The sequence below is a fragment of the Mauremys reevesii genome, linkage group 4 (assembly GCF_016161935.1).
Source record: "Mauremys reevesii isolate NIE-2019 linkage group 4, ASM1616193v1, whole genome shotgun sequence".
NCBI lineage: Eukaryota > Metazoa > Chordata > Testudines > Geoemydidae > Mauremys > Mauremys reevesii.
The window spans coordinates 138,134,777-138,154,993 of NC_052626.1; the positions used below are offsets into that span (position 1 = coordinate 138,134,777).

The window sequence follows — 20,217 nt, forward strand, 5'->3', positions numbered from 1 at the left end:
TCTCTGGGGCAGGGACTGTCACCTTTCTAGCTTGTCTGTACTGCACCTAGTGCCTGCTCCTCGATTAGGCTTCCAAGGGGCTGCAGAGTAGAAATGAACTAATGGTAATCACCAAGTCCTGGCCATGCTGGTTCATACGCTCGCCCCACTGCTCTGAGCTGGAAAGAGCTTTGTGATCAAATCCTGCTGCTGCCAGCAGAGCTGGATTCATGCAGCAGGAGGGACAGGCAGGGCTAGAGGGTTTTGCATATCAGCCTGTTCCATCAGCTGCCACTGCAGTAACTTATCCCCTGAGCTGAAAGTTCACCAGGCTTTAGCAGACAAATGTCACTTTTGAAAGCTACTGTCTCCCTTGCACCTGATTGCAGCATCTCAGAAGGGGAACCTGCTCCAGGGGTTTCTTTGCTTCCTACAGCAATAATTCAGGCCGAGCACACAGCTCCCCTCCTCTCATTCTGGGCTTGGTGCAGCTCAGGGTTATTTTGTTAGACACACAGTCCCTGATGGCTCAGCACTGCAACATCCCCTACACCCTGCCAGTCTGGTTTAATCACAGCACTGGGAATCTGATTCAAATCCAAGCAGAGTGCTCCAGGTCTCCCCGTGAAGTACAATGAGTGGAGTACTGCCTCCAAAGGAGAAGGGTCTGCTAGCCAGCAATAGACACAGATCCTCGTAGGCGGTTTTCCCCATCCTGGCATCAGACAGCGGGGCTAAGCTCACACCACTGGAAATAAAGATTGAATCCCTTCTGCATCAAGTGCATCATTTTTAAAGGGCAAAAATTAGAACTTTAATAAGCAGCCAGGTAGGAAGAGTGGCAAGTGTGCAGCAGAGGTGTGAAATGGGGGGGAATCACCCCCTGTGCGCTCACACCCCACCCACACCTTCCTGCAGAAGCATATTTCACCTGCCATCCATTTGTCATGATTACTTCATGCCATCCTGCTCATGGGGAAAACCAGGGTTAGCCCCCAGCCAATGTTCTCCCAAAGCAGTTGTCATAAGTCAAGCAACTAGATCAGCGTCACCAGTAGGAGGCAGAACGGTCCCTCCCAGAATGGCTTCTGGCATGCAGGGAGGAGAGGAAGGATGGGGAGGCCGAAGCAGCAGGTTGCCTGCCCAGTGGCATAATCCAAGAGACAGCACAAGAGGGAGAGGAATGGGGCACACCAGGCTTACCATGGTGTGAGCAAGATCATACAGAGTGAATGGCAGTGCAAGGAACAGAACCCAGAAGACCTGACTGCCAGTCCTGCCCCACCCCGTTGCCAGTAGATTCCTCTCCCAGGGCCAGAGCTAAAGCAAGAGTCCAGATTCCTGGTTTTTAAACACACCAGACCTCATTCCCCTCCCAAAGCTTAGAATGGAACCCAGGAGTCCTGACTCCCAGTCCCCACTGCTCTAACCCATGGGACCCCACTCCCTGAACACAAAGGGCCTGCACTGTGCTGATTTTTCACAGTGTATCTTCTCTTTCCACAGGTACATCGGGGCACTGGGGGCCAGGGTGATCTGCGATAACATCCCTGGATTAGTCAACAAGCAACGGCAACTCTGCCAGAGGTACCCAGATATCATGCAGTCCGTCGGGGAGGGCGCCAAAGAGTGGATCCGGGAATGCCAACACCAGTTCCGGCACCACCGCTGGAACTGCAGCACGCTGGATAGAGACCACACCGTCTTCGGGAGAGTCATGCTACGCAGTAAGTCCTGTCAGCTTTGCCTTTTCCACCCAGCCCAGGGTAAATCAGTGCTCAACTCCAGCCTGGATGCATTTGTCTAAAGGGAGGGGAATTTGGAGAGTTGATTGAAAAATGCCAATTAGTTTTTGTAGGACATTTTGAAGAACTCTTAAATAGATGTTTCCCCTCTACAATTTCTCTGGGGTTTTTGACCCAAATATGAAACTGAAGAGCATTTTTTTAAACCAAAAGCAGTTTTAAAATGTTTTCCATGAAGAACCAAATTGGGTTTTTCCACCGAAACTGAATTTTGATGGAAAGACTGGCTCTACTCTGCATACAGTGGCAGAGAGAAACCTGGGCATAGCCCTAAATACAGGAAAGGGTGGACATTTTCTGTTTGACAGAGGAAAGGCGTATTTGCAGAGAAGAATATTATCTATAAAGACCTTGTGTAATGCACTGGAAGGAAAAGAAAACTAGCTAGTCCCTCCCTCGATTTAGGAGGAGCTCTGCATTTAAGTTCTTTCATATCTGAGTCACCGAGTATCTGAAGGCAAGGCTGGAAGTTGAGAACCCACAGGGAGGGGAAAGGTTTGCTAGAGGATCTGACATTGATGCTCCTAGCCATCTGACCATTGGGTTTCTCCCCATCCAAAGTGGAGGGGGGTGTAATCCTAGAGAGGCCACAGGCAGGCTGCATGGCATACTGGGAAAAAGCAATGATGCAGCAACCCAGGAAGTCAAGGGGCCGACTGGCATTTCCACCACAGTCCATTCATAGCAGGTACAGAGAGGCTGGGTCACTTTAGACACCCCTTTGCAGTTATCTGTGTTTCAGAGCTGATCTCCAGCATAAGTCAGAGCAGCCTCAGGGCAGCTCTAATATAGACTCAGCTCCCTATGGCCCAAAGGGACCAGTCCAGCAGCTAAGAATCACCAAATGCAGAAAAACCCTCTTTTCACCAGCCACAGCCCTGATGCCCCATAAACTAGGGGCACTAATGGGGAAGGGGCTATATAGCCACTGTCATCCCTGTGCCATCCAGTGAATCCCCCTGTGCCAAGGGGTGTCCCAATGGCCAGATCTGCTGGCTTCACAGCCCGTTTCTTGTACCAGAGTGATGTAATGGGACCACCATAGCACACTGGGGGCTCAGGCTCCAAAGAGGAGAAGGGCTGGCTGACAAAGGAAAGCGTTACTCTGCAAGCACATAGGGGGATCCCTGGCTCCTTCCCTCACAACTGAACCTCATTGAAAGTCAAGGCACCCAGTGCCAGGGGTGTCACATCCCCTGTCTGACAGTCTCAAGCCCCTTCCCTCCCAGACTCACCCCTGCAGCCTGTGGCCCCATCTCCTGTTTTAAAAGGAGCAGCCAGTTCCCATCTCACTTGCACAGGACTCTGAGCACCCCAGAGCCCTGCAGCTTGTCCTGCTGGACACCACCACCACCGCAGGACTCATCTTCCTAGCCCTGCTCCAGCCACTGAGCCTGCCAGACCTGATGTGAACTCAGCAAGCTTCTGCCCATCAGCAGGAAGCCAGATGCCCAATGCCCTTGGTCAGCTGACTTGATGGGAGCTGCGGCTCACACCCATCCAGGGGACAGTTGTGTCTCTAAGCATGCTGTGCTAGGTTTCAGTAGCAGCCAGGGCAGGATTCTTCCCATGTACCCAGGAACAAATCCCAAGCAGTGCAGCACCCACCCTGGGAAGGAGAATGGCTTTGTGCTTGAGGCATTGCACCAGGATTCAGGGCAGCTGGGTTCATTCTGGCTCTACCATCAACTCCCAGGGGGACCTTAGGCAAGTCCCATGGCATTGGAGACTGAGCACACGGACTCTGGTGCCAAGGGGACGCTTATGGCCAGACAGTCAAAAGAGCCCAGCACCCGACATGCCAGGCCCGGTGTTCCAGCAGGCACTTCCAGGGCAGCGTGGTAGGGATTGTACCTCATGGTGCAATGCCCAGCTGAAGAGTGATTCCGACAAGGTGAAAGCATATTAAACCCCTTCTGGAGTCTGGCAGACACCCTGTGTCCATTGCTACTGAGCCAGCTGTCTGTCCCCCGAACACGCACCCCTGGGGGTACGTTACACTCACTCCCAGACCTCAGCTACACCCAGAGGCTAAAGTCCCCCAAAAAGCAGAGCCCCAGGGCCTTCCCAGACAATATCCTCCCCTGCAGCCCCACAGTCAGCAGTGCAGAGGGGCCAGCCCCGGATTCCCTTGCCCCCCTCTATCCGTCAGCTAGGTGCACTGGTAAAGCCGGCAGTGCTTATTGTGCCAGCACTCAAGAATCACTTAGGAACCTCTTCGTTTCCCTTGTTTTTCTGTGGGTAGGCTGGGTTACTTCCTTCGAATTGTGACTATTCTCTAAGCTAATCAAGCAGTATCAGGAGCCTATCGCTGCTCTGGGACAGGAGTGGGTGGGGGAAGGAGACACCTCTGAAGAACAGGCTTGTATGTAAACAGTAATGGGATATATAAATATTTGGAGAGCAAGGCTGGCCAGGAGTCAGCTGCTCACATGGGAACTTGCTGTCTCCCTGCGTGACAGGGAAGCCAAGACGGAGAGCAATTAGACCCCAGGACAACCACAGCTGTGGGTTCCAGAGGAGTGGGCCATAGGCCTGGCACTGAAGTGACTCCCCCTCCCCCGATGTAGGGACAAGGGGGGGACAAAGGGTGCATTGTACCATAAATCAGAAGGTAATAGCCATGGGTGCAGCAGGGGGACTGCATCCTTCTCTGAAGCCTCCAGCATTAGCTGCTGAACTAGACAGACCAATATCTCACAGCACTAAAGCAGCCTAGTGGGGCCATTGCTCTGCTCTGGAGAGTGAGCCAGGGAGGAAGGATACTGACTACACAGATCATTCATCTGACCTAGTGCTTCTGGTCTCCACTCCCTGGCTGCCGGTAGCACTGCCAACTCTGAGCTTTCACAAATCAGGGCTCTGGTCCCCAAATAGTGAGTGCTGAGGTCTGTTTGCCACCTGGCCTGTGAGCCTATAGAGGCCAGGTTTTCAGGCTAGTCTCTGCTACCAGGCACACTAGAAACTTCCCTTTAAAAAAAACAATTCCGATTCTCATATAGTACTGTGACTCCAGGAGTTGGTGCTTTAAGAAAAAGCACCAAATCCCGTGAGACATGATGAAGTTACAAGAGTTAGGAACCCCATGAGCTCAAACAGTGGGCAACAGTTTGCATCCTGCATGCCATAGAGACCACACTGGTCTAATCGGATATTGTAGCTCCTACATCCATAGAAATGACAATAACCAAAGTTAGAGTGTCCACAATCAGGGGCGGCTCTAGTAATTTCACCGCCCCAAGCAGGGCAGCACGCTGCAGGGGGTGCTCTGCCGGTCGCTGGTCCCGCAGCTCCGGTAGACGTCCCACAGGCATGCCTGTGGAGGGTCCGCTGCTCCCGCAGGACCGGCGGACCCTCCACAGGCACGCCTGTGGGAGGTCCACCGGAGCCACCTGCCGCCCTCCCGGTGACAGGCAGAGCGCCCCCTGCGGCATGCCGCCCCAAGTGCGCGCTTGGCACGCTGGGGTCTGGACCCGGCCCTGTCCACAATGCTTCCCACCCCCCATTAGCAGTTCAAGTCCAGGGGACCCCAAAAGGCTCATTTCTTTTAGGGTAAGAATTCCCAGCCTGTTGGATACACTTTGCACCAGACAGATGCAGGCATCTCCTGGGAGCAGAGGGAAGTGTTTGCTAGGCAGAAGGGCAGGTTGGCACTCAGCTACTCTGAGAGGAAGGAAGAGCAAGAAGGAAGAGGGAGAGGGGTGTGGCTCAGTGGAGCCACAAAACTGCCCAACAGAGCAACAAGACCCAGCTCATTAAAGTTTAAACAAACAATACCAAGACTTATTTTAAATAAAGGCCACTAACAGCCATGAATACCTTTAATAATGTCAATCAAGCAGAGCCAGGCTCCTCTAGGTGACTCTTCCTCCAGCAGCCATGAAGAACTGGCTTCCAGTTGCCAGTTTTATAGAGGGCTACCTCACCCAGAACCCTTTGCAGGGAAGAGAAGTCCTGCCCCTGTTTCTCTGAGTGATTGACACCCCATCCAGCCAATCAGCTCTCTTTTCCTCACTCCTGGTTCTGCAAAACTTTCACCCCTTCACAAAGGGTTCTTACACCCAGTGCTCTCTGGATGGAGTGTTTCTAATTCATGTGTGATCAATTGTGAATGAGGCTGGAACCAGAATGATCTAGCAACAAGATAGATTATCCTGTCCTGTCCCACCCTGCCTGCCCACCTGCCCTCCCCCTCGATACACTGGGTCACATTCAGCCACAGGGCCTGGAGGCCAAGATCAGCTGGGAAGGTGCTTTCCTTCACCCCAGATAACTCATCTGGAGAGTGTCTGAGCACCCCTGGATAAGAGGCAGAGGCACTGGCACCCTCGTTGCACATCAGGGACTGGCTAGGAGGCAAGGAGGAAGGAGTTAGCTAGACCCAGAAAGATCCCAGTGCGGGTTACTGGAGGGAAGCTCTCTGTGTGGGAGGAGGTAGAAGAGGAGCACTGTTGGCTGTAGCCTGCAGGAGACATGGGTCTGGGGAACTGCCCCAGCCCCAGCCCCTGCCTGAGGCACACTTGCTGCTGGTTCAGAGCCTTCCTGTCGCTGCAGAGCCAAAGGCAGAGGCTGGGGTTAAACCTGTTGGAGTTATGGGCTCCCCACAATCAGAGGCAACCAGTGGCTTTAAGCTCCTGCTCCCCAAATATGATAGAGGCCAGAGACCTCTCACCTTCATCCCTGCCCACCCAGACGTTCAGACTGCAAAGCCTGTGACACTTGGAACTGCCTACGCTGAGTCCAGGGGCATCCTCCATAGCTCCAGTGCCTCCCTTGGGGCCTGGCACACGACAGCCTGGTGGGAAGAGGAGTCGCCCACCCTCTGGGATGTCCCACCTCTACCCCCAAGCCAGCAAACAGCGAGCAGCAGTTCCTGCCCTGGCAGCCCCGGGGACCCCCCAGGCTGCATAAACAGAGGCAGCAGGTGTGCAGGAGCAGGGAGCCGACTTGGTGGCTGAAGCTCTATGTGTGACCCTGGGCTGGGCACACACCTTCCGTGCCAGGTCACCGTGCATGGGGCATTCACCCTTTCCCTGGCACCTCTGATCACCATCCGCAGAGCAGGAGTCCTGTCTAGGATGCCAGTCCTCTTCCTGGCTGCTACACATTGCCAGTGGGTGGTGCTGGGGTGTGGACTGCTCGCTGCTGGCCAGCAAGGGGTTCAGAAGGCCTGTGGCCCGTCAGGTAGGGCTGGATGGACTACTCTGATGTAGAGGCCCTGGGCAGCCCAGGGCTTTGGCTCATAGGTTGAGAGCAGAGAGATTGTGATCCTGTGTCCTCGAGCCCCCATGCACCCATGTTTGTTGGGAGAGCCAGCGAGGATGGAGAGCCAACCAGAGAGCTCTTGGCTTTGCTACCTGTCCCCCAGCCCTGGCCAGGTACCCAGAGAACTCTGTTCTTTGAGGCTGTGTTTGAAAGGGTCCCTCCTCGGTGAACCGCTGCATGGTTTTGATTTTCAGCTGCTTTTACAACTTATAAAACCAGCTGTGAACTCAAACCAGAACCATAAAATACCAGGTGGCCTCCTGTGCTGCTTGGGGCGTCCTGCAGCCTGGCCATTCGCAGCTCCGGCAGGCTGGGATTGTAAGCGCTTCCCAGCACAGGAGGGGGAGATCAAAAGCTGGCTGCTGTCACTGCCCGAGAGGGAAGGGCTCCTCTGCTCTGGCTGCAGCAATGGGAGGAGAGGGAATGGCGGGGCAGAGGGAGGTGTGAGGAGCTGGGAACTCAGCTAGAGATTTGAATATATGTACAACCAATGTCCTACAGACCGCCACGGTCTCCAGCCAGGGCAGGCACACCCGGCGTGCCCAGGGAATTACCCTGAAAGGCACAACAGTTGGTGTCTTTTCTAGCTAAACCTCAATCTTCCATCCCATGTTGCCATTATACACTCCCCGCCTTCCATCATCTGCTCTCTCTGGCCTTTGTCCCTTCCCAGTAGGGCCCAGCCCTTGTGCTTTCAGTCTGCCGCCTCCAGGGCAGTTCCCCTCTCAGCACCCTAACGCCCTTGGGTCTCTCCTCCGTCGCGCTGGCCATGGCATCCCTCTCGGGGGCTTCGAGCTCATGCTTCCCAAGCCCGGCTTTGTGAGGCGAGGGATCTGCCGGGGGGAGAGCTCTGTGCAGGGACCTGCTGGAATCTGGCTTGGCTTTATTCTTCCGTGGGACTCCTGTCTGCCGACAGGCCGCGCCCCTTTATCTCCCTGTTCCTTCCAGGGACCTTAGACTCTGACCTCACCAGATGGCTGCTCTAGTTCAAGCACATTCCGAACAGGACCCCAAGCTCTATGCTCATCAGAGCCGCTCACCGCTCATTGTCATCCCCGGGAGCTCCCTCTCTCAGAGCCGAGTTACACTGCTCCTGTAGTGCTCAGGGTCTGTGAGGAACTGTCCAGCAAAGGAGCTCTGACCAGGCTGGTGCGAGTGCTGAGTACTGACCAGCAAGGCTGCTGGAGAGCCCCCGGGGGGCCTCTCCCATCTCTTCCAGCAGAGGAAAAAGTAAGATCCATTACGCTTAGCAATGCTGAGCACTGCCTGCCCAAAGCCCACCGTGCAGCACCGCTGCATTGCTTCCCGGACTAGTTCATACCCACACACCCCGTTAACAGCCTGCCTTTTGGGCCCACATCCCCTGGTTGCTTTTTAGCGTGGTTACAAAATGAACGGGGAGTGGGGGCGGGGGCAGAATGATCCGCTGGAGTTTTTCAGTCAGGCCACAGGACAGGTCTTGGGGCCTGCAGAGCACAGCGGCCCGGGGCTCAGCTACCCCAGCACGTTAGCCAGCGCGCCGAGTCCCTCGGAGGGGTAACACACGGGGGTTGTTTGTTTTTCAGTAGCTGCTACAGGGCCCAGTAGGATAGTGGGGGGTCTTTGTGCCGGGTGCTAAAAGACAGGCCCTGCCCCACAGGGCTTTCAGGAAGCGTGACACAAGACAACAGGTGGAGCCCACAAATAAAAGGAGTGGCAGGGGCCCAGGTAAACTGCCCTAGTTACCAAGCCGCCAAGATCCCAGCCAGGCAGGGGGTGGGCTGCATCCCAGCAGAGCGAGCAGGGAGGGGGCTATAGGGTTGCCCACCCTCCAGGATTGTCCTGGACACTCCAGGAATTAAAGATGAATCTTTAATTAAAGATTATGTCATGTGATGAAACCTCCAGGAATACATCCAACCTAAATTGGTAACCCCAGGGGGCTAACCTGGCGGCTGCGCAGCTGTTTGTCAGGAGCGTGGGTGGAAGCATTAGGGCATTTGAGGGAGACGTGGAGGTCGGGCGATAAAGGCCAGCGCTGCCAGTTCCTCCCTCCCAGTGCAGTTGTCACCCCCTCATTGGCAACTCCCGGGCTCTGCATGACCCGCCCCCCGGCTCATGTCGTGCATTGCTCTTGCTGGGCAGCGTGATGGGGGATGAAGCGCAAGCGCCACCAGCCAGCCCCCGCGTGAGGTGCCCCACTCACGCTGTTTGGGCTCGCAAGCCAGCCGTGACCCTAGCAGTCCAACGCTGGGCTAGCGCCAGGTCAGCTCCAGGCCCTAGTGCCGGAGCATGGCCGTGAGGCAGACAGGGCAGGCGTGAGCAGCCCCAGCCAGCTGCCTCTGAGCTAGGCTGCCTCGTGCGGTAGGAAGATGGAGGCCGAGCAGTGCCCACCTGGCTGTGGGATGAGCAGACGGGTGGAGCTGGGAGGAACTGCTGGCCCCCGGCTCTGTGAGTCTGTTTAGCCGGGTTCAGTTGGGGCCCTGCCTTTTCCCAGCCGGAGTCCCCGGCCTGTGGCCTTGGCCGCTTTGATGCCCGTGGGCTCAGTGCATGGAGCGGGGGCGGGGAGCAGAATGAGGAGGCAGGTACTGCAGGGCCCTGTTGGAGGAGCCTTGGGGCAGCCAAGCACAGCCATGCTTTATACCTGGGGATGGCTCTGTTTCCTGCTCTCATGGGCCTGCCTCTGCCCGGGCCTGGTGCACACCCTCAGGCCTGTTCCTTGCCCCCCCGCCCGCCCCTCGGCAGGCAGCAGAGAGGCAGCCTTCGTCTACGCCATCTCCTCAGCCGGGGTCGTCTACGCCATCACTCGGGCCTGCAGCCAAGGGGAGCTGAAAGCCTGCAGCTGCGACCCCCTGAAGCGCGGCCGCTCCAAGGATGAGCGAGGGGAGTTCGACTGGGGCGGCTGCAGCGACAACATCCACTACGGGATCAAGTTCGCCAAGGCCTTTGTGGACGCCAAGGAGAAGAAGGTGAAGGACGCCCGGGCGCTGATGAACCTGCACAACAACCGCTGCGGGAGGACGGTGAGTACCAGGGTCCAGGCCCGGCCAGCGCCAGAGCCTGGCCAGCACAGCCGGCCGAGGCCACCATCCTGGGCCAGCTTGCAGTCTGGATTCCTACCCTGTGGGGCCCCTCCGCACCCAGCCTGGTGCCCAGCAGCCAGGGCTGTTGCCAAGCTGTGGGCACAGCTGTTCACACCCCCATGGGGCCGAGCACCTAGGGACAGCATGGGACACAGACAGGGCCGGCTCCAGAGTTTTTGCCACCCCAAGCAGAAAAAAAAAAGAAAAAAGCCGCAATCTGCGGGAGCTCTACTGCAGCTGCTTCAGTCTTCAGCAGCAATTCGGCGGCAGGTCCTTCGCTCTGAGACGGAGTGAGGTACCCGCCGCCGAATTGCCGTCAAAGAGCCCGATGTGCCGCCCCTTCCCCGTGGCCGCCCCAAGCACCTGCTTGCTGGGCTGATGCCTGGAGCCAGCCCTGGGCACAGGAACTGAGCAGCCGCTGTGCCAGGCAGGAAAGCAGCTTCCCTGCCTCGCTGTGGCATCTCTTCCCCAGCCGGGCGCTCCGGGGTGAGATAGCTGCTGGCTGATTCCCAGCCAGAGGCACTAACTTTCCAGTGTGGGCGGGGGGGGACCGCGATCCAGCCCACACCCTCCCCCACCAGCGGGAATGCCCTCACCTGCCTGGACTCCCCACCCTAGCTGTTTGCAGCCCAGCAGTGCTAGCTTGTGGGGGGAAGGTAAGGGGGCTGGGAACAGCACATCCAGCCTCCAGGGCGCAACAGGGCCCCTGTGTTTGCGGTGATTCCCCATTTGACTGGGACTCTCTCAGAGGCAACCAGACTGGCAGTGACCTCCCCACCCCCCATTCCTGAGCTGCTTGCTTCCAAGCTCTTCTCTGCAGCAAAGAGCCCAGGCTCCTGCACGAGCAGCTGGGAACATGGAGGAACAGCTAGTGCCGGGTCACCTGCCAGCTTCCTGCAGACTCTGGGGAGCAGATGGATCCTGTGGGCCACCAGGGCCTGCAGCCTTCCCTGCAGTCCCACTGGCCTCAAGGAAGGCAGATCCCCATGTGACATTCCCCACGACTGATGAATAGCTGTATCTCCTCAGTTCTCCACCCTGGGGTGCCTGTCACACTGCTTTACTGGTGAGCAGCCCCTCTTGGCCAGTTTACACACAGCCACCAGCATGTCACTTGCTCCCAGCTGCACACTACTGAGTGCTACGAGCTGGCCACTCATGAATGACATGGCAGAAGACCACCGGCAGATTCCGGGTCCCAGCCTTGTCCCCCAGAAATGTGCATCTTGTACTGCTCAGCACACTGCTGAACAATGCAAGCTCATAGAGAGTCTGTCATTTCATCAATGGAACATGATATGCACCAACCCTGTGATCCCAAAGGGAGTTTCCTACACACTTTAATCCAAACACACTGGTTAAGATTAAACACTAAAATAAGTTTATTAACTACAGAAAGATAGATTGCAAGTGATTACAAGTGGTGATGTATCAAAGTCAGGCTTGGTTACAAAAGAAATAAGAGTAAAACGCCAGCTAATACCTAACTTAACAAGCTAAGTGAACTGAAAAGCAAAAGGTTTTGTCTTGCCATACATTTACAGCAGCCTGTACTGGCTGAAAAGCCAGCCAGGACCACTGCTCTCCCAGTTCAATGATGCTTTCTTTGCCTTTCGAGCATTGCAGCTGCCATTAGTAGTGATGGGGGAGCAAGAGGTGATTTGAGGCCACTGTCTCTCATTCTTACACCACTCTCCCCTCTGAGGATTACCCCCAGCTGGTTGCAGGTGACACGTAGCGTCTTGTGGATGTGAGGGTTGAACAGTCCCTGTGATGAAATGTAGATTTCTCTTTCACATCTTCCCATTGCTGGAGAATGGTCACTTAACTAAGTGATAACCCAGGTGACTGTGTTGATACCTGTCTGGGTGTGCCAGTGTCGTTGAAGAACTGGTTTAGGTCTGCCTGTCTAACTTTGGAACATGTTACAGCACTGTTATACAGTAGAAACTTGTAACTTTACATACACGGTTGATACACACATTTTACCAGGATGATAATGTTCAGCAGATTACAGCGTTTCAATGATACCTCGCGAGGTATACTTTGTACAAAATTGATCATAGTCTTGTAAAAGTGGTGAACATCCCTCACACCCCATTAGCACTGAAGTCGGGCCAGTGTCTGTGTCCCCTTCTGGAGAGAGCTAACCCCTGACCTGTCTCCGGCCCATGAGCTCAGTTTTATAAATGGCCTGATGCTGAAAGCTCCCTTCTCTCAATCAGTCTTATCGCTCCTCCCACACCCAGTCCAGGATAAACGGCCACAGGGCAAGACAACTAGCAGTAACACAGACCTGCTTTCAACTGAAGCTTTGTCTACACTGGCAAGTGAATGACAAAACTTTTGTCGTTCAGAGGCGTTAAAAAAACCCACACACCCGAAAGACAAAAGTTTTGCCGACGACAAGTGCCGGTGCGAACACACTAACACCTCTTGTTGGGGGTGGAAGGTTTTTGTCACCACAAACAGCAGCTACACTGTGCACCTTTTAGCGGCACAGCTGTAGTGACACAGCTGTGTCGCTGAAAACTGCACTGTGTAGACATAGCCTGAGATGTGTCCTGTGCATAAATCATGCCTGTGGCCTTTTGGTGTCAGAGCTGTTGCAAGGGGAGAGAGGTTTGTGGCATGGCAGAGGCCTTCTGCCTTCAATCCCTGCTGCTCAGCTCCCTGGGGTGATCAGGGGGCTTCACAAAAGCCAGTCTTTTATGATTTTCCAAAACCTCCCTTTAGCTCTTCTGAGAAGGCGGCTCACAGAACTTCCTGCCTCTTCCCATTAGCTATCACCATCCCACGTGGGCAAGAAACAGTGAGCAACTCCAGGAGGCTGAGCGTCCATGGCTGGGATCTGACCAACGTGAGTGCAATGGGCTGGCTTGGCCCTGCCTTTTCCTCATGGCCTCTTTTCTCTTATAGGCTGTAAAGCGATTCCTGAAGCTGGAGTGCAAATGCCATGGAGTCAGCGGCTCCTGCACCCTAAGGACTTGTTGGTTGGCAATGTCAGATTTTCGGAAAACTGGGGATTACCTTAGGAAGAAATACAATGGGGCCATCCAGGTGACAATGAACCAGGATGGCACCGGCTTCACCGTGGCCAACAAGAACTTCAGGAAACCCACCAAAACAGACCTGGTGTACTTTGAGAACTCTCCTGATTACTGTGTGATGGACAAGTCGGCAGGTAAGAACCTGCCCCAACAGCTGTCTGCATGGCTGCTGTGGCGGGTAAACTAGCAAAACATCTCCTACCCCTTTGTCAGGCCTGCAGCCTCCCACTAACCCACAGGAGGCCTCCCACAACCCATATTAAAGCGCAACCCACCCTTTGGACTGTTCACTCTCAGCCCAGTTGTCGAATTTAGGCAGCGCAGGCCTATCTCACCTGGTTACCACTTAGAGAGACCAGGTGGGTGCGGTGTTGTCTTTTATTGGACCAACTTCTGTTCTGAGAGACACAAACTTTTGAGCCACAGAGAGCTCTTCTTTAGCCCAGAACTGACTCCACAGCAGAAGTTGGTCCAGTAAAAGATATTACCTCCCTCACCTTGTCTCACTCATACCCTGGGACCGACACGCCTACTGCCACACTGCAGTTACTGCTTGGCATTTAGCTTGCACATGTAGAGGGCTGCCTAGCAGAGAGCGAGGTTTGAACTCCTGCGGCTGGGGCCGGGGCTGCATCAGCAAGGCAGAATGTAGGGTAACCTACAGCATACGCTGTGCGTTCTCTGCTGTTCCATTGCTTTGTGGGAAGGGTCCAGGTTTCAGAGCCATATTTATTCCCTTCTCTCCGCCCTCAAAGGCCCCACAAAACCAGTGAGAGTTGCAAAACAGCCCCTGAGGGGGTTTACTGTGGAATTTCCCATGACAAGAAAAAAATTAAAATAAAAAAGCCAAACAGCATCTTCCCAACCAGCAAAGTCTGTGACTGTGAAAGTGCAACTTGCAGACAGCTGCCACTTGGGCAATCTGAGAAGCAAGGGATTATGGGAGCTGCAGTAGGTAGCAGGAAGGACATGAAGGGGGCTGGCTCTGTGCTGTACGCCTGGGAAATCAGAGGTGACTCAGCCAACAGGGCAGGGGAGGCTCAGTCTGATGTGAATCCTGTAGCCATCCAAGTGCACAAACGTCCAGGTGTGAAAAAATGGTGAATGGCAGTTGTCAGGCAGCTGCTGGAAAGGAGTCAGAAGAGCCCCACGCAGGCAGCCCAGCTGGGAACACCCCAGACATTTGTAAGCCTGCTTATTGCTGTGTGTCACTCAGCACCGAGCGAGGGGCTGGTGGCTACTTCTCCTCTGGGGCTTTCAGCCTAATATACTAATCAGCTCGGAGTCCCAACAGCCAGAGGGGGAGCCAGCCCACTGGAGTTCGCCTTACTAGCCTCAGGAAACTCCTGTCAAACCTCCCCAAGTTCTGCCACCCTCCCAGCACCAGGGCCCTCCACAGCACAGGGCCCGCCTCTAAGCAGCGTGGATTTGATTTGGTTACACTCTGACCCCATATGCTCAAACGCTAGGAAAGAAGGTGCATTGAGGGCCCACGAATATCAGGGAATCATCCCCCAGTATTACCAGGCAGCCGCTGCCGCCCACACCTGCCCTCCAAGTTATCAGCATGTTCCCTGAGCAGCAGCCAGCACGAGAAGTGAGCAAGGGGCAGAAGTTCTGCTGGGATAGAGATTTGCATTGCATGGGTTTCTCCAGAATTTCACCTGCCCCAGTTCTGGGTGTATGTGACTGGAAACTCCTCTCTGAACCCTAGGCCTTTCTTGGACACACTGCTCCAGCACGCAGCCACGCAGGGCATGCACAAGCTGTCACTGCAGCTACACTGCATGGGCTTGGGGCGATGTGCAGAGAAGCCCAAGTTGCTGCTATTCAGCTTCTGCACCGGTCTTCCGTGTGACGGTTCTGTCCACCAGGTCAAACAGCCCTGCACTGCCATCTGTTTCCCTGGCAACAGGCACAGCTCCCTGGACCCAGCAGTGCAGCCGCGGTACCCAGGCAATCTGTGAGGGAGGAAAATAGCAATGAACAAACGGTTTCTACACTTAAACGAGCCACTCGCCCCACATTTATTCTATGCATCAGCAGCACAGAGGTATTTCTACCTTCTAGTCCCACCCGTGCCCTTCCACCTCAGCCACTCCATCATACACCCTGTGGCTGGCCTCTGCCCCAGGTGGAGGGAGCCTAGCCATAGCTGCCGCCGTGTTGCAATCAAGCCAGCAGAGGGCGCGTACGTCAGCGGCAAATTGGATGAACTGACAGGGCAGAAATAGCTCACAACCAGTTTGTTGCTGCCTTTGGCACCAGGCAACCCCATAGAGCAGCACGGTGGTTTCAGTAAATACCATGCACCCTCCTCCTGATGCAAAGACGTGCTCCAAACAATCAACCAATAAACCAACCACAAACTTTGTCACCCCTTGTGTAACCTCCAGAGCCAGTCGGGGCCACTTCAGACATGCCTGTACAGTTAAACTCACAAAGATGAACAAAAGAATCATCAAGCCAGGCCCAGGGCATACTCAGACCTGACACACACACACACACACTTCTGACAGGTTAATAGTAAAAATTTGTCGGTAGGGAAAAAAATTAATATTTCTTGAACAATTTTTTTCACCATTTGGAGGGGTTTTGAGCAGTTGGTCTGAATTTTTAATTTGTGAAAAATATTCTAAAAAACAGCAAAAGAATTCAAAACCGTTTCACAACTACTCGTTTTCCAACTAGTTCTGATAAGCACTAACAACATAGCAAATTAAAACCAAATAGCTACATGGTTTATTAATCACACAACTGGAATTCCATTGCGATTGCAGCCAGGCACTGCAGGGCCCTGTGGCTGGACTCGGCTGGTGCATCTACACTCAGCTGGGAGCAAGACTCCCAGCCCGGATGACAGACACGCACAAGCACTCGAGCTAGCTTGCTAAAAATAGCAGTGTGGATGTTATGGCCCAGGCTGGCGCTCAGGCTCTCCAGCCCGCCCTCATCCCTAGGTGTCAGAGTCCCAGCTCCAGGCCGAGCCGCGGCTGTCTACACAGCTGTCTTTACAGTGCTAGCCCAAGTCTGTGGAGCTGGGGCAGGAGGCTCCTGCCACAGGCTCCAAAATGCTGTGCAATCTGCCAAGCTGGGCTGCAAGGCTCACCCCCAGCTACAGCGTAGCCATGCCCTGACATCCTGGATTTGCAGATTTAAACTAGTGTAAATGGTGAACTGTGAAGTCAGTCAGAAAATAGACTCAAATGAGTCAAATTTTCAGTCTTGCTTTTCGGGGGGGGGGCGGTGTTTAAAATGTGTCCCAAAAACTGAGTACTAAACCCACACACGGCACTAGTGTAACACCAACAGACCCCAGTCGTCATCGGGCAGGATTGAACCTGGGATCTCTGGAGCTTAGTGCATGAACCTGTATCGCATGAGCTAAAAGCCAATTGGCTGTTGGCTAAGGCTGTAGAGCAGACTCATTTTCTCTCTCTCTAAGTGGTCTTGGTTCCACTGGATGGGACAGAACACCCCACCCAGGAGCTGTGTGGGTTACACTATCACCTTCCATCAGAGACTCACACAGCACTTTGCACTGTACAAACATCAACCTGCATAGCAGGAAGTGACGAGAGCTGGTCAGGAAAGAATTCCCTCTTCTCCCCCAAAGGGAGAGGGTTTTGATAAAAAAAAATGAAAACCCCAAATCTAACACATTTTCAGTTCAACACCCAAAAGTCTGGTTTTTCCCCCCAATGAAAACATGAACATTTGTCAAAAATAAAAGTTTGAAATGAAAAACTAACCATTCTTTTTGACAAAATGTCACCCCCTTCTAGTAAGTATTACCCTGTGTGGGAATCGAAGCAGAGAAGTGAAGTAACTTCACCCAGAACCTGCCCAAGGTCTCACAGAGGACAGAACTGGAAACCCAGGAGTCCTGTCTCAGTTCTTCGCTCTTCCCACTAGACCATGCTTCATCCACCACTAGACTCATAGACTTTAAGGTCAGAAGGGACCATCATGATCATCTAGTCTGACCTCCTGCACATTGCAGGCCACAGAACCTCCCCCACTCCTGAAATATCCCCTAACCTCTGGCTGAGTTACTGAAGTCCTCAAATCATGGTTTAAAGATTTCAAGTTACAGAGAATTCACCATTTACACTAGTTTAAATCTGCAAGTTTAAACTAGTCCTAGGTAAACTCTGTCTCCATTTCAGATGCTGGGAGTCAGCCTGTCTGACTGACCCTTACACTTGTGTTAATCCAGAGTAACCCCATTCATTTGCACCAGGGCAAAGCTGAGCAGAGTCTTCCAAAGTGATCTTCAGTCACTCAAAGTCCCCTTACCTACCTGAACCATCGCTCTCTGCAATGAACAAACCTTTACATGGGGTTTTCAGAGCAGCAGCAGGACACAGTCTTTTTTTCTCTTTTTCTTTTTTGCGTGACCAGAGAAGCCTGGACTTCCAGGCTGTGTGGGGTAAGAGCAGCCGTGCCAGTTCACTGGCAGCTGCACCAGCTTTGCAAAGGCCGTTAGCCCTGCAGAGGGCCTCACAACTGGAGTGAGACATTTCCACTTCTAACTAGGGGTTGGCCAGGGCCACTTAACTGGACACTCAAGCCAGCTGTCTCCTGCCCAGCTGTCTGCCAGCCCAGCTGTCTGCCAATGCCTTGATACAGGTCCCAGGTCCAGTAGCTTCCTGCTGTGTATAAACCTTTGCTCCTAGTACTTGGCCTCTCCAGCCGTCATACAGGATAATTAAACCCCAAGGGAAGGGAATTTGACACACGCTAGTGGGGAGAGCTCTCTGCATACCTGCCTCAAGGGAGTGCTGGCTGCGTGCTCCATCCAACTCAGAGTAACTCACCCCAGGGGAGACGGGGCCAGGCACAGGGAGAGAGCAACCCCAAGGAATGCAGAGCCAAACAGCGAAGACGGGGGGTGAGGGGGAGGATATCTGTGGCCTGTACCTGGCCTAGAGAACGGATTAGTGCATGGACAGAGGGTGGGGTGGGGTGGGAAAGGAAGATCAGCAAAGCTGAGGGGATGTTTAATAGGAGAGTTTCAGCCATTTTAGGAGGTTGCTTCCAAATCTCCACCTCTCACACACTAGGAGCTGCCGTGAGGGTCGGGCTTCCCAGCCCGTCTGGCTGATGGGCCAGTGCAGCCAGAAGGCTCAGGGCTAGGAGAGGCAGCTTGGAAATCACCCCGGGCATGCAGCGCTTTCCAAAGGAGCAGCAGAGAGCACGAGCCCAGGGCCAGCCCTGGTTGTGCATACAGCGCGCACAGGTAGAAGTGCGAGGACGGGCCCCAGGGCAGCAGGAGGGGCTAAGGTAGAAGGGACAGAAATGATTCAAGAACTGGGGAATAGCACTGAGGAGAAAGTCACATCCATCCCCCCAGAGTGTCCCCTCCGTGGGGCGGCACCATGCCCAGCCTGCTGTCTCAGGAGCGGCAGCCTGGAAAGCGTGTGCCGCTCCTGGCTCAGGCCCAGGGGAGCCTGTGCACATGGGCTGTTCATCAGATTCCACCCTCTGTAGCCTCTTCCTCCCTAGGAACCCAAAGAGCATTAAACACACCAACCCCTGCAGGACCCGGGGGCCTGGTCCTTTCCTGCTGTACTGGTGGGGAGGCGGCAGCAGAACGAATGCTGTGGCAGAGCTGAGAGCCCAGGAGTCCTCTAAACCCTGGGCCTGCTATTTTATATGCCTTTGCCCGCAGACTCTGCTCCTCCCTCACACCAGCGGGCAAGGCACACAGGCAGGAGGATTCCAGCAGAACAGACAAGTCTGCGTTACCGCCTTTGCTGGATACCAGAAATCACCGAGCACGAGTTAGAGCCGCTCTGCTTCCACCACCCTCCCGGCGTTGCCTGATTCCCTAGGCCTGGCATGAGCAGTACAGAGTCCCCAAAGTCAGCTGGCTGAGTCTGGCCTGTCGTGCTGTGAAGCTGAGCAGCAGCACAGACCCTGATGCTAGGATGGGCACAGCCTGCAGCTCCAGAGGGGATTCAGCAGTGCCCAATGTTTAGACACCTGGTGAGAATTCGCTGCTGAAACCAGGAGCACATGGCTGGTGTAGAGACACACTTCCATCAGGTTCGTTAAACTGACACGAGCTCCTGCCAGGGCAGAAGTGGCTTCAACCATTCTGGCTTGAGCTGGCTTAGGCAAAGGCAAGATCAGCCATTTCTAAACCGGTTCACGTGTCAGAGAGAGGTGAAAGGGGGCCAGTTTGTGTCTAGACAACACCTGAATTGGATCCAAGGGAGAGGCCAGAAGAAGAAAGAGTTTACTCGGTGCATTGCCCCCAATTACCCAGAAACCAAAGGCCTGTCTGAATAAGGCGTGCTCAGCAAGGCTGAAGGTCCCTGTCCCTCAGCAGCTCGGTCTCTCGGCTATGGCTAGACGGCTCAGAGCGGCTGCTAGAGACCAAACTGGGGCCTCTTTCCCCTCAGAGACCTGACCTCAGCCGGGGCAGGTCTGAACTCGTCTGACACTAGAAGATGTGACCTCAGGGCCCAGACTGCCCCCTCGTCCACACACACACAGCCTCCACCAGAAACCCGCAGGAGAGGAAAGGCTCTCCATGGACACAGGCACTTGCACACAACAGTGCCCCCAAAATGAGAATGTGATGGGGTTTGTGCTAGGAAAACCAGAGCCCAAGAATTCCAGGAACTGTACTGACATAGGGAAGAGCATGCAGGTGCGGTCTGGGGCCTGAGCCACCCCTCAGCTCTCCCTGTGTTGTTTCACGCATGCATTACTGGGTATTTCCCTGCTGCTGTTTAGGGGGCTTAGCTGATACCATTTATGTCCACGCATGCAGAGGCCTTCATCTATGGGAGCCAATTCCCCATGTCCCTGCGCCTGGTGCAGTCATTTACGCCAGTGGAGTGAGTGTGGAATGCTACCGTGCCAACCTGGCAGTGGTTCCCACCCATGTTGCACTGGTCTAATCATCAGCCTGAGGTGCAGGACCACGGGGAATTGGGCTCCAATGACTCCTGAGCACTAGCCAGTAGATGCCATGCTTGTGCTTTTATTTATGGGGCTATCATGGGATCAGGGACTTCAAGGCAGGTCACTTTGTATGACCAG

General features: G+C 54.4%; 2 protein-coding genes and 1 long non-coding RNA gene across 6 annotated transcripts in view; 1 reads left to right on the forward strand and 2 right to left on the reverse strand.

Annotated features, from left to right (window-relative positions):
- The window catches only part of LOC120403827, a 116,778-nt gene extending 111,058 nt beyond the window's left edge, over positions 1-5,720 (reverse strand). Inside the window, exons 1-2 of one of the 2 annotated variants that reach the window (XR_005597753.1) lie at positions 5,604-5,720; positions 1,571-1,782 (exon numbers count right to left, since the gene is read on the reverse strand). This is a non-coding gene — a long non-coding RNA (uncharacterized LOC120403827). Of the gene's footprint in view, positions 1-1,452; positions 1,783-5,603 lie in introns of those variants that run through there. The other variant, XR_005597752.1, reaches the window with a different exon arrangement.
- Positions 1-20,217, forward strand: part of WNT2B (Wnt family member 2B) — a 45,038-nt gene that overhangs the window by 22,756 nt on the left and 2,065 nt on the right. For both annotated transcript variants that reach the window (XM_039535607.1, XM_039535608.1), the window contains exons 2-4: positions 1,486-1,706; positions 9,774-10,051; positions 13,031-13,295. In XM_039535607.1, the coding sequence (XP_039391541.1) occupies positions 1,486-1,706; positions 9,774-10,051; positions 13,031-13,295 (764 nt within the window). The remainder of the gene's footprint in view (positions 1-1,485; positions 1,707-9,773; positions 10,052-13,030; positions 13,296-20,217) is intronic.
- Positions 13,294-20,217, reverse strand: part of ST7L (suppression of tumorigenicity 7 like) — a 61,605-nt gene continuing 54,681 nt past the window's right edge. For both annotated transcript variants that reach the window (XM_039535598.1, XM_039535600.1), the window contains exon 15: positions 13,294-15,122. In XM_039535598.1, coding sequence (XP_039391532.1) covers positions 14,988-15,122 — 135 coding nt within the window. In that variant the 3' untranslated portion in view covers positions 13,294-14,987. The remainder of the gene's footprint in view (positions 15,123-20,217) is intronic.